Genomic DNA, 14,179 nt, shown 5'->3' on the forward strand with positions numbered 1-14,179 from the left:
TGATGGCGTCAATTTTTTTTATCGAACATCGTCATGAAACATGGATTCACCACTTCGAACCGGAAAGAAAACGGCAGTTCATGGAGGGCGCCACACCACCTCCTCTCCGAAGAAAACATTCAAAGCCACACTCTCAGCCGGTAAAGCCATGGCCACGGTCTTCTGGGACTCTGAAAGGGTTATTCTGTTTGATGTCCTCCCTAACGGTGCAACAATTAATGCGGAAGTGCACTGAGCCACCATTAGGGAAATGAAGAAACGACTTCAGCTTGTTCGTCCCCACAAAAATGCAAATTAAATTCCTTCTCCGCTACAACGCAAGATCTCACACAAATCTGCACAATGGAGAGGAGCTTACAAAACTTCATTGGACATTTCTTCCTCATCCTCCCTACAGCCCGGATCTCGCACTTCCCTGCTTCCATCTTTTTGGCCCAATGAAGTATGCACTCCGCTGGAAGCATGTAGCGGTTAATAAAAAAGAAAAAGAGAAGAGAAGAAAAGAAAAGATTGAAAATGTGGGAAGAAATTGTGAATAAAAAGGGGGTTTTAAAATCGTTAATGACCGTGAAAAAGGGAAAGAATGAAATGCAAATCGGACTTCGTATTACAGAAAAGTTATCGGACTTTGTGATTTGGAAAAGCTATTGTTCGGGTGGTCCTTGTGGCGTTTCTGAGCAAAAGTCAAACCAATTTCCACTACAAAAATTATATGAAAGAGAACATAGAATAACAAAATGTGATTAACAGGGGAAATGGCGTAGATCAGAGTTCATCCTTTACTATGTTAACATGTCTTCTCTCGTGCGGCGTCCAGGTCTTCTTCTCCAAAAATCTCCTGCATCATTTCTGCGTGAAAAGTCGTAGCTGCTCCGAAATTTTGCAATAAATTTCATTGTCCATGAATTACTAATGTATACAAATCAAAACCATCTTGATATTGAATGCAACGTATTTTTCGTTGCTGCTTCCATCCTCCGAATTTCATGCAAACTTCCACAATACGTCTGCACGCCAATAAGTTTTTTCGTCTTCATCCGACCAAGACTAGCTAATAAGTAAATTAAGCTTCCGCTCTCGGGAGACAAAAGCGGATAGAAAACAAAAAGAGTTACAATTTCAGTACCTTCATTTTCTTATATATTTTCTCTGCCGTCGAGCGCTCATACAGCTGCGACGGTATAATTTATATCTGAGGGAACGAGTGTAGCGCGGCGAAATTCAAAGTCCCGCTACAAGCAGTACGTGGATGATGAGGAGGTTATTAACGCAGCAAGACTTTGGCTGCGACGTCGATGAGTAGTGTGGTACCATGCGGACATACAGGTCCTCCCAGTGTGGTGCCGTAATGTAGTCGCATTGAAAGGTGATTATGCTTTTTTATGTCTACGTAAAAGTCTTGCGCTGATTAAACGATTCAATGACGAAACGCGCTGTTCTTCGTTGGATCTTCTCCATCTCTTCTATTGGTCGTAGTGGGTAATGGTCGCAGATTGATAGACAAACAATACTAAGGAGCCGGCCGTTGTGACCGAGCGGTTCTAGGCGCTTCAGTCTGGAACCGCGCTGCTGCTACGGTCGCAGGTTCGAATCCTGCCTCGGGCATGGATGTGTGCGATATCCTTAGGTTACTTAGGTATAAGTAGTTCTAAGTTTAGTGGACTGATGAGCTCAGATGTTAAGTCCCATAGTGCTCAGAGCCATTTGAACCATTTTTTGAATACTCAGGAATCGGTTGAACATGAGCGTTCTAAGCCACTCCTTTAGTGGATGGATTACATTTCCTTAACGTTCTTCTTATGAACCTCAGTCTGGCATCTGCTTTTCCCACTATTATGTGCTCATTCCAATGGTTCAATGGCCCTGAGCACTATGGGACTTAACATCTGAGGTCATCAGTCCCCTCGAACTTAGAAATACTTAAACCTAACTAACCTAAGGATATCACACACTTCCATGCCCGAGGCAGGATTCGAACCTGCGACCGTAGCAGTCGCGCGGTTCCAGACTGAGGCGCCTAGAACCGCTCGGCCACACTGGCCTGCTGCTCATTCCATTTAAGGTCTTTATGGATAGATACTCCTAAATATTTTACAGTAGATACTGTTTCCAGCAGTTTTTTATCAGTAGTGTAGCTGTACAATACTAGATTTCTTTTCCTCTGTATGTGCGATGTATTATATTTGTTTACGTTCAGAGTCAACTGTCAGTTCCTACACCATTCGTTAGTCATCTTCAGGTCCTTCTGCAAATCGCTACGGTCTTCTGGCATTACTGCCTTCACTTAGATATCCACATCATCTCTGAACAACCATATGCAGATTCCGACTTTTTCTCCTGGGCCTTTTATATACGATGTGCGACAATAAAGTAATGAGACTGATGTGGAAAAAAAGTTGCTTACCGTTTTAGTCAAGTTTAGTGTTGTCTACTTCAAAGTTGTTCCCTTCCGATTGTAGCCGGCCAGTGTGGCCGTGCGGTTCTAGGCGCTTCAGTCTCGACCTGCGTGACCGCTACAGTCGCAGGTTCGAATCCTGCCTCGGGCATGGATGTGTGTGATGTCCTTAGGTTAGTTAGGTTTAAGTATTTCTAAGTTCTAGGGGACTGATGACCTCAGAAGTTAAGTCCCCATAGTGCTCAGCGCCATTTGAGCCTTCCGACTGCACACACTTTTTCCAGCGCTTCTGCCATTAATGGTAACATTTCTGGATTTCATCTTCTGTAATATCCTCCAAGACCCTCGTCAAAGCTTTTTGGGCATCTTGTGTTGTTTGAAAATGGTGTCCCTTGACCGCCGTTTTGACTCTTGGAAATAGAAAAAAGTCTCACGGAGCGATATCTGGTGAATAAGGTGGCTGTGGTAGTACTGAAATTTGTTTTGAGGTTAAAAATTGGTGTAACAACACAGCAGTATGGGATGACACATTAGCATGATGCAGAATCCAACTATCAGCAATGTTAGCACAGACACGAAGAACTCTTTTATGAAGTCTTTCTAAAATTTCTTTTTAGTAATATTGGTTAACTGTTTGTCCGGGAGGCACCCACTCTTTATGAACAAGTTGACATCCGTCCGTGAGGTTGATGGTGGTCCACTACGGTCTTCAACATTCGTTCTGCCTTCACTAAACATTTTATGCCAACGAAAAACTTGAGCTCTTGACATAACATCCTCTCCAAAAGCCTTCTGAAGCTTACCGTAAGTTGTCGTCGCCGTTTCACCCAATTTAACGCAGAAAGAAATGGCATACCGTTGCGCAATATTATGCGGTTCCATTTTCGTGACGAGAGACACAAACACGTGTTAACTTATTACAGCACAACTAATGACTGAGCAGTTGTATCGATATGCTGCTTTGACAAAAAGCAGCTTATAGGCCAAGGTCAAAGATATTGTACCTGCGTAAGCGTGCAGGGTTGCCACATCCCGCAAAAAAATCAGTCTCATTACTTTATTGTCGCACCTCACCTATTCTAAAGAATATCGGTTCTATTACACTTCCTATGTCTACATTCCTTAGGGTAGTCCTGAAATTACCTTTATATCTGTCGGTTTTGTTACGTTAGGATCGACGTGTTGCGTTCTATCTGCAAGGAAGTCGTGCATACAGTCATAAATATAGTCCGATACTCGGTAAGATCGATTTTTTTCGCTAAACGGCAGTGCAGGATGATTTCAAATACCTTGCTGAAGTCAATATAGAGAGCTGCGTCCTCCCTACCAATAAATTCTCTATCGAGTCACAAATTTCGCTTGCTCTCCCATACTATCTTACCTTCGATAATAAGCATGGGTGTGGTACTGAGTCAAATGCTTTTCGGCAGCTAAGAAATACAGCATCTAATCTAACTGCCTTCATCCATGGCTTTCAGTGTGTCATGTGCGAGAAGTGCAGTTTGAGTTTCAAATTACCGTTGTTGTCGGTATCTATGCTGGTTGCCAATGAAGAAGTCATTCTGTTCGAGATGCGTCATTACAATCAAGCTAAAAAGGTTTTCAAATATGCTGTAGCTGATGAATGACGGGTATACTAGATCACTTCTGCTGCCCTTGTTGTAAACGGGTGTTGGCCTGTACTTTCTTCCAACTATGGGACATAGGTTCTGTTAGAGAGATATTGACTGATCTACTAACCAAACTCTTGAATAATGACAAATTTCGGAAGATAGAACGATATATTTGGTGTGTGTGTGTGTGTGTGTGTGTGTGTGTGTGTGTGTGTGTGTGTGTGTGTGTGTCGCCGCCAAAGTGTGCGGTACTGTGCAGAGTGTAATAGACCTCTCAGACTGTGTTTTGTATACCCTGTGGTGTGACCTTAAAAACTTACTGCAATGCAATGTAAATCATGAATGGTAAAATACAGATTGCCTTATTTCTGTAATTTAGTGTCCTGATTCACCTATTTCATCACGCTAGATCGAACAGTGTTTTATAAATCTTTTTTTGTCATCATGTTCATTTTAAATGTGTCTGTGTTTTCTGTAATTAATCTAATCTTGTCCTCACGATCCCTGTATGAGTGATAAGGTGGAGGTTACAATATACTCCTAGAGTCATCATTTAAAGCCCGTTCTTGAAACTTTGTAAGTAGGCTTTCTCGAAAGAGTTTACGTCGATTTTCAGGAGTCTGCCCATTCAGTTTCTTCAGCTACCGTGTGACACTCTCTCACGGATCAAAGAAACCTGTTGCCATTCGTGCTGCCCATCTCTGTATACATTCAATGACCCCCTTTTAGTCTTGTTTCGTACGGGTCCCGCACACTTGAGCAATATTCCTGAATGGGTCGCACAAGTGAGAGTAGAGTGATTGCATTTTCCCAGTATTCTACTAATAAAACGAAGTCTACCACCTGTTTTACCCACGGTTGAGCCCATGTGATCATTCCACTTCATATCCTTACAAATGTTACACTCAGACATTTGTAGGAGTTGGCTCATTCCAGCTGTGACTCATTAATATGATAGTCATAAGACACTACGTTTTTAAGTGTTTTGAAATGCACAGTTTTATACTTCTGGATATTTAAAGCAAATTGTCAACCTTTGCACCACTTTAAAATTTTATCAAGAGCTGACTGAATACTTACGCACCTTGTTTCAGACAGTACTTCACTATAGGTAACTATATCGCGTAGAAAAAAGTCTCAGATTACTATTAATATTGTCTCCAAGGTCATTAATACACAACATGAACTGCAAGTGTCCCAAACACTTCTCTGAGACACACTCGAAATTGCTTTTACATGTCACAAAGACTCTCCATCCAAGATAAAATGCCACGACCTGCCAACCACAAAAGCCTCAATCCAATCATAAATTTCGCTTGATACACCATTTGATTGTACTTTTGAGAATAAGCGTAGATGTGGTACTGAGGCACATGTTTTTCGTAAATCAAGAAATATTGCATCTACCAGAATGCCTTGGTCCAAAGATTTCAATATGTCATCTAAGGAAAGTGAAAGTTAGGTTTCGCATGACCGATGATTTCGGAATCTATGCTACTTGACATGGAGATAGCTCATTAAGTCTCGCTTGCGAGCTCAGAATATGTTCTAAGTTTCTAGAAAAAATAGATGTCAAATATATTGGTCGGTAGTTTGTGGGTCACTTCTACCAGCCTTTTTGTAAACGGGTATGACCTGTTCTTTCTTCCAGCTACTGGTCTCGGTGTTTTATTCGATGAATCTACAATAGATTACAGTTACAACAGGGGCTGACTCAGTCGCGAATTCAATTTAGGATCTGATAGAGATTCCATTGGGCCCTGGAGCTTTGTTCAATTTTAACGATTTCAGCTGTTTCTCAACACCACTAACCCTAACACTTATTTCACTCATCTTTTCAGTGATAGGATTCGATTAAAGCAATTCTCCTGGGTTTTCCATTGTAAAGCTTCGATGCTGAAAGGACAGACACCTCCTACTGTGTTAATCCCTTGGGTTTCCATGTGGCACTGAATAGTGACATATAAATGACTTGTGGCATCGTGCGAAGTACAATAAGACCCACGCTTTTTAACGTAAAGTGACAACAAGTTTCTCTCAATGTGCTGCTTCCAGTCACTGAATTCCTGGAAATATGCAAATTCAGTCTCTTCAAATGCGAGTGACGCGTCATGTTTCATTTGATAAGTGATCATAATAGCATTTCTTCGAAAGGACCAAAATATCGCAGTTTGGATATTTAATGTTGATACAATTAGTCTTAAATGGATGTGCGTTTCTTTCGTGGCACTTTAAATTGCGCTCCTGGTTGAACTATTTGCATATAAACTACACAAATATTTTAAAAAATGCACCTTAATCGTGGACCGGTATCATTTAACTCTACTGGAAGTGCCTGAGGTACAGTGTATTGTTTCCTTGGATCTTGCTATAATCATAACTTCTTCCGTATTCTGAACTCCATTCATTTATTTCTGATGTTACTGACTTAGTTCAAAAAGGAGGAAATCTTTTCACTTTCACCACATCTCAAAAATTTAACGTGACGGCAACGAAAATTACACACTCGATTTGTAATTTCAAAATAGACCACGTGCGCCACTAGGCGTCAGGCAGCTACCTGCTGAACAACGCGTCTGCTGAATATAATAATATTAGCGAGTCACAGCTGTAATCAGTGAACTCAACAAATATTTGGGTGTAACGCTTAATGCAGACATGAAGTAGTACAATAACATAGGCTGAGTCGTCTGTACAGACTTCGGTTTATTGGTAGAATACTAGGGAAATGTAATCAGTCTACAAAGGATCTTCCCTACAAATCACTTTTGCGACCCATCCCAGAGTACTGCTTATCTGTGGCACCGTACCACGTAGTACTGACAGGTAGGGTTGCCATACGCCACGGATTTCACGGACAGTCCGCGATTTTAGGGTAAATGAAAACGTCTGGGCCGAAAAGGCAAATGTCCGCGATATTTGCTGGATTTGAAGTCAACTTCCGGTAATTTCAAAAATTGCTGTCAAAGAAGCATCAATATTTTATCTCTTTGCCTTCATATTATATAAAATCTAAACAGAACAGAACAGCTTTCGAGATACGGAAACAATGGGCAGTCAGGCTCAGGCGTACGGTACATCATCTTCGATTTGCGAGATTGCGAGTTGTCGATACAGTGGGCGGTCAGTCATCTCTGGCAATGAAAAAGTATTATCCTCTTTGATTAGCTTGTTGAATGTTTGCATGGTTTGTTGTGCTTGCGATTTCGTTGTGTTATATTGTATTAAATAGTTGTTATTATTTGCCTGGTGGTTTAATAATGTCGGCTAGACGGAAAGTGAAGTACAGGAAGGAATATACTGAACAGTTTCCAAATATAAACTCTGGATCATTAATTAAATGCACATTTCCCTTACCTTATGGGCATGAGGACTCCTTATTCCTCTTATTTCCTTCGATCGGCTACGGTGACCGAAAGTTTTGTCCTGGTTTTGGACCCTACTGACAGGGGATATTGGACGTAAACATAGAAGGGTAGCATGAATAGTCAAAGGTTCGTTTGACCTGCAGGAGAATCTCACTGAGATGTTGAAAGAAATGAACTGGCAGTCTCTTGATGCTAGATGGAAACGATCCCGAGAAAAGTCTACTAACAACTTCTCAAGAACCGGCTTTAAATTATGACTCTTGAAATATACTACAACCCCCTTCGTATCGCTCCAATAGGAATCGTGAGGATAAGATTACAGCACACATACAGACGTGTAAACAACTTCGGTTCTTTTCGTGAGGGACCAACTCCGTGGACTGTTGCACGTCAGGTGCTAGACAAAAAAGTGTGTGTGTGGGGGGGGGGGGGATGTACATATCATCTATGGTCACCGCGGTAACGCAGCATCTGTGGACACGCGCAGAAACTTGACGCGCATACTAGCAGCTGGTTTTTCCAGAGACACTAGCTTTAGTAGTCACCAGTCAGTGCAGGCTCGACAGCGCAGGAGGTGGGTGAGGAAGTGTCATGCGGACGTTGTGGTACAAACTATAATTTTATGTGAAGATCATTGCTACAGGCTCTTGTAATTGTGTCATGACATCCCGCCTAAAGCAGCGGGCATGGAGGATATTAACAGGCATAGCGTGCTTTGCCTTCGTACTATATTTCATTGGAAGCGGTAGTAGAGGTATGTATTTCAGACAAGATCCGTTGTAGCGGTTATTCTGTTGTGTTAAAGTGTTTGTGTTCCAGCCAGAATTAAATAAAGTATTCATTTCATTGAAAACAAGGCAATGTGGTAAAAACCTTGTGCTCATATTTAATTGGACGCTTCCATTCTGATCAAAATGCTTGTTACGGAAATTACATTTGATATTGCTCCTTTAAAAGAGATTCCTAAGCTTCTAACATGTAACTAACCGCAGTTCTCTGATAAATATCATTTTTATCGGTGTAAATTTTAAGCAAGCAGTAGTATATATAAATAAAAAACAAGGGGCACCCCTTTGGCTAGTGTTACCGTGTTCATTGTATACTGTATAAACAGAAACAGTACTAGGTAGTTTCGTGATACTTATGTGTTAATACACTGTGCAGAATTTTTCTCACAGTTGATTCTCTATGTTGTGTATCTTTGCTCGTTCAGTGACAGTTCTTCGTGACGGAACACGGCGAATGAATATATTTCTTACATTACTTTCCAATGGCAATTACTAGCTTCCGCTGGATAGGCGTCAAAAGTTTTTTTAAATTGGTCGTATTGGATTATACTTAATTTTATGATGAGGCCTAGAATCGAATCTATACAACATAGTCCATGCGTTTTATAGGCGTATGCATTTATTTGTATGTGCATTTAAAGCCAGTCAAATGTAAATATTTTTTAATCTTACTCTCCTTACTAAAAATAGTTAAATGCTGAGTTATAAAGTAGACCACATCTTTATCATCTACATCCATACCCTCCAAACTGCACTCTTGGAGCATTAAGCCAAAAACTCACGAATGTCTTGATAAAATATGCATTTTTTTTTCTTCGGAACCTTTCTTACATACCTTGATCTGCATAAATATAATAATGATTATTACATGTAGCATACACATACACCTGAAAATCGTTTACCCATATCTTCATTTTATACCAAATGTCTTCATTTAGTTGTCTGTGTAAATATCTTTTTCAGTACATATATTGCACTCAAGATATTGAACAGAAAATATTTTTATATGTTAGTTTTACAACTTCCAAATATTATTAAATTTTTTGAGAAATTGGGGATATAGTGGATGCAAATTCAAGTAATGTACCTGTCTTGTACATTTACAACTCCTTTTTACAATGAAAATATGAGATACTGAGAGATTGGATAAAAGCAGCTTTGCAGTTGGGTGTCACACATTTTTTAAAGATGTTTATTTTCAAGAGATTCTGTGTGTGTGTGTGTGTGTGTGCGTGTGCGTGTGTGTGTGTGTGTGTGTGTGTGTGTGTGTGTGTGTGTGTGTGCGTGTGTGCATAACCTGTTGTTTAGTTTTGTTCCTGCCTGATATGCACATTTTTGGTGCTCTGTGGTGTTGCAATAACTAACATGTATGTCACCGTTCGACCTAGTACTGTAATATTGGACAGTTTTGTTTAATTGAGTAAAAGTGTGCGCCTAACTATGTCTGATATGTAAATGCAGGGAAGGGGTAGGATTTTTAGATCATTAGAGAAAAGTTTGCGTGGTTTCTTGTCGCATGCTCGTATTATTATTCTTAAAATTGCCCGTTGTTTTGTGAACATAAAATGTACCATACCTCAATAATGAAAATCCACAAGCAAAGTATACAGTCTTATTTCAACAGTAGTGTTGCAATGAATTCTTACTATTTAGGGATGTGTGGTATGAGCACACCCTTCAAGATTATATTATTAATGTATATTGCAAGAAATAGTCTAAGTAACAGCAATAATTCACCTGCTGTCAATGTCTGTTTTTGTTAAACATACACGAGTTTGCAATTATCTTAAATGTTTCCATCCCAAGCATATGTTGTCACAAAGTGTGTTTGTATACCCTGCATGAAAAAGACGATTTGTACAACAACAGAATTTAAAAACTGTCCTAACTATTAGTTTTTAGTAGTAATGCCATTCATGTTGTATGTGTAAGTCTATTGTTGGACATGTACTCTATAGTGAAAAAATTGTAAAAGTGTTAGTAATAATAATGGGCAGTTGCCATGTATCTTGCTGCTGTTGTTGTTTTCAGTTGAAAGACTGGTTTGATGTGGCTCTCCATACTACTCTATCCTGTGGAAGCCTTTTCACCTCCAAGTAACTACTGCATCCTTCTGAATCTGTCTGATGTATTCATCTATTGGTCTCCCTGTAAGATTTTTACCCCCTATGCTTCCGTCCAGTACTAAATTGGTGATTGCTTGATGTCTCAGAATGTGTCCTACCAACTGATTCCTTCTTCTACTCAGGTTGTGCCATGAATTTCTGTTCTCCCCAGTTCTGTTCAGTACCTTCTTATTAGTCACATGATCTACCCATCTAATCTTCAGCATTATTCTGTATCAACAAATTTCAAAAACTTGTACCATTTTCTTGTCTAATCTGTTTGTTGTCCACATTTCACTTCCACGTACGGCTGCACTCCATACAAATACTTTCAGGAAGGACTTCCTGACATGTAAATCTGTACTCAATGTTAACAAATTCTTCTTCAGAAACACTTTCCTTGTCACTGCCAGTCTACCTTTTATATCCTCCCTACCTCAACCCATTTTATATCCTCCCTACCTCAACCATCATCTGCGGGTCCGGGGTAAGAATAGGCCCGAGGTCTTCCTGCCAGTCATAAGAGGTGACTAAAAGGAGTCCCTCCCCCTCAGGGGGGGTTGTTTGCTTGCGTCCAGAGACAGACGGTTCAACTACTTACATTTGTGTTCGTTTTGGTTTTTCGCTTATTCTGGTTTCTTCCTTCCTTTGTTTGTTTCCTTTCTTTGGCCTTCTCCCTCTCTCACTGTCTTCATTACTTTTTACCTTGCCTTCTTGTCCATCCTATGGTCTCCGCCTCGGCGTTTGAGACAGTCTGTCCACTCTCCCCCTTTTTTTCTTATTATTCTTTCCTCCCTGTGCGTGCCAAAAGGCCAACCCATGTGTTCGCAAGCATAGCCGGTGACTGGGTAAAGCATAACCCATCGCCCTGGGTAGACAATTAGGGCCCATGCGGACCCCCTGGTAAAGGCCGGGCCTGGGGAGGAGTGATTGCCTGAGCTGACACCTTCCGACCATGCCCACTGGTCCCTCCGTCCATTTCTCGGGAGGTGTGACCTGAGGTGTAAACATTCACCTAAGGCGGGAGTGCCCTCTGAGAGGGTCCCCACAAGGAAGGAGTGCGCCATCGGAGACCCTGGCAATCGTGGGGGATTCATCCGCAATGGATTTCTCTTCTTCTTCTCTCTCGACTTCTGCACAAAAGCGGAAACTTGACCAGCTACCAGTGCCAAAAGTACTACTGCCTGACCTAAAGTTCCTCGTAGTTTCTAGATCTGAGGACGGAAAGGATTTTCCTCTGTCAACCCTTTCGTTATTCAGAAGGGTGTAGGTGCCATAGCCAGACCTGTCAAGTCTTGTACCAGGGTGTGTAGTGGTACCTTGTTGTTGGAAACTGAGAGTGCCTTTCAGGCACACAAACTCTTTCAGGCCACACTCCTGTACACGTTCCCTGTCCAGGTGGAGGCTCATTGCACTTTGAATTCGTCGCGTGGTGTGGTATCTACTGGATCACTTGACGGAATGACTGATGAGGAGATTCAGTCTCCTCACTGAGCAGGGCGTGACGGCTGTCCATAGGGTCATGAAGAAGGTCGACAATGACCTTGTATCGGCCCGGACACTTTTCTTTACCTTTGATAGTGTTCAGCTGCCGTCGCGCATCAAAGCGGACTATGAGATTATTTCTGTTCACCTCTATGTCCCAACACCTACATGCTGCTACCAGTGTCACCGTTTTAACCACACCCGCCAGTCTTGTTCTAATGCGGCTAAATGTGTCACTCATGGCAGGGACGCCCATGAGGGTGACTGTCTGTCTCCTCGTTGTGTGAACTGTCAGGGTGACCATGAAGCGTCCTCTCGCAGCTGTCCCATCTACAAGGATGAACAGTGTATACAGGAAATTTGGGTCAAAGAGAAAGTGTACGCCTAGGCTGCTCGCGAGCTTTTTGCTAGTAGGAAGCCCACACTGCTCCCAGCGGGGAAATAAAGTACCATCCTGCCTCTCCTCGGCCTACCAGGGAGGTATCGACGCAGACATGCGATCTGATCTTTAGCGCTATGGTCGTCCGTTCGGCCAGTGCTAAGATCGCCCAGTCAATGTATCCTCTTCCTCCCGTCACCCCTAAGACACAAGCACCTTCATCAACTTCTGCCAAGCCTAAGACCCAGAAGTCAGATGCACGGGCCTTCAAGAAGGAACCATCCCGTGAAGACTTCTTACGTACCCCGAACTCCCAGCCATCGACCAGTACTTCGACTAAACAACCTTCCAAGAAGGCTCATAGGAAGAAAAGTTCTCTGCCTGAGCGCGTTTCTTCTCCCGCGCCACCCAGCGGTTGCTGCCCCAGGCCGTCATCCGTTTCGCCTGGCCGCACCGCTGGTAGCCGAACACCTGTCCGTTCACCGGCAGAGGATGCTCCCCCTCTTGACCACCTTAACATGGTGGCCGATGAACCTATTGAAAAAATGGATGATGACACTCTGCCTTTTGATAGCGGCAGCAGTGCTCACTCGAAACCAAGCCCTCTGCGGCCTTCAAAGTGACCTCTTCTTGCTTCTTTCTCTTTTTCTTCTCACGATGGCACTTCTTTATTGGAATATTCGCGGCATTTTCTCCAACCAAGAGGACTTAAAGTTGCTGCTACGCTTGTACTGTCTGCTCATAGTAGCTCTCCAGGAAATGATGCCACACCGATGCGATTGTATTGACTTGGCACACTATGCCTCTGTGCGTTTTGACCTACCCCCTGTGGCTGGTATTCCGGATCATGGAGGGATTCTGTTGGTGGTTCGGGATGATATCTACTACGATCCCATCACATTGCACACCGATCTGCAGGCAGTTGCCCTCAGAATTACTCTCCCCACTTTCACGTTTTCCATTTGTACTGTTTGCACTCCGTCGTCATCTGCCATTACTAAGGCAGACATGATGCAAATTATTGCTCATCTACCTGCACCATTTTTGTTGACTGGAGACTTCAATGCCCACCATCCACTTTGAGGCTCTCCAGCATCCTGCCCGAGAGGCTCCCTGTTAGCAGACCTTTTCAACCACCTCAATCTAGTCTGCCTCAATACTGGTGCCCCTACTTTTCTTTCGGACACAACTCACACCTATTCCCATTTAGACCTCTCTATATGTACTACCCAGCTTGCACATCGGTGTGAGTGGTACGCTCTTTCTGATACGTATTTGAGCGACCACTTCCCTTGTGTTATCCATCTCCATGCTCAACTAGTTGGAACATCTCCAAAGCAGACTGGGGGCTCTTCTCTTCCAGGGCAACATTTCAGGATCAAAACTTCGGAATCTGCTATAGTCAAGTCGCACACCTCATAGAAGTCATTCTCACTGCTGCTGAATATTCCATCCCTCATACTACCTCTTTTCTCCACGTCGCATACTGGTGCCCTGGTGGACCGCAGCATGTAGAGGTGCTACACATGCTTGTCGACATGTTTTACGCACCTTTAAATGCCACCCTACGATGGCAAATTGTATTAATTATAAATGATTACGTGCACAGTGTCGTCGTGTTATTAAAGAAAGCAAGAAAGCCAGTTTGGATGCTTTCACAAGCTCCTTCAACAGTTTTACTCCTTCTGTTGTCTGGAGTAGCCTCCGCCGGCTATCTGGCACTAAGGTCCACTCACCAGTTTCTGGCTGGACGGTCGCGAATGACGTCCTTGTGGCCCCTGAGGATGTCTCCAATGCCTCTTGTAGTGTAAACTCCTTCCAAAAGAATTATTTTGTCATATGAGACAATAATAAAAATAGTGTAGGTGTAGCCTAAAAATGTTTGTGCTTTTCTGTGTCAATTAGTGTAAAATGAACTAGCATTAGATGAGAGAGTTTTGTTTTAACCCTATACAATGCATGCTTATTTTATCTTTGTGTGTGTCAGAGTATATAAACAAGATGTCAAAACTTCACTGACCAACAGAACTTGGTATATGTAAGCAG

General features: G+C 42.3%; 1 protein-coding gene across 4 annotated transcripts in view; it reads left to right on the plus strand.

Moving 5' to 3' along the window:
• Positions 1–7,870: 7,870 nt before the first annotated feature.
• The window catches only part of LOC126267164 (galactosylgalactosylxylosylprotein 3-beta-glucuronosyltransferase I), a 32,410-nt gene continuing 26,101 nt past the window's right edge, over positions 7,871–14,179 (plus strand). The window contains exon 1 of one of the 4 annotated variants that reach the window (XM_049972119.1): positions 7,871–8,130. In XM_049972119.1, the coding sequence (XP_049828076.1) occupies positions 8,037–8,130 (94 nt within the window). In that variant the 5' untranslated portion in view covers positions 7,871–8,036. The remainder of the gene's footprint in view (positions 8,131–14,179) is intronic. The other 3 variants (XM_049972122.1, XM_049972118.1, XM_049972121.1) reach the window with 3 other exon arrangements.

Source organism: Schistocerca gregaria, chromosome 4 (assembly GCF_023897955.1).
Source record: "Schistocerca gregaria isolate iqSchGreg1 chromosome 4, iqSchGreg1.2, whole genome shotgun sequence".
NCBI lineage: Eukaryota > Metazoa > Arthropoda > Insecta > Orthoptera > Acrididae > Schistocerca > Schistocerca gregaria.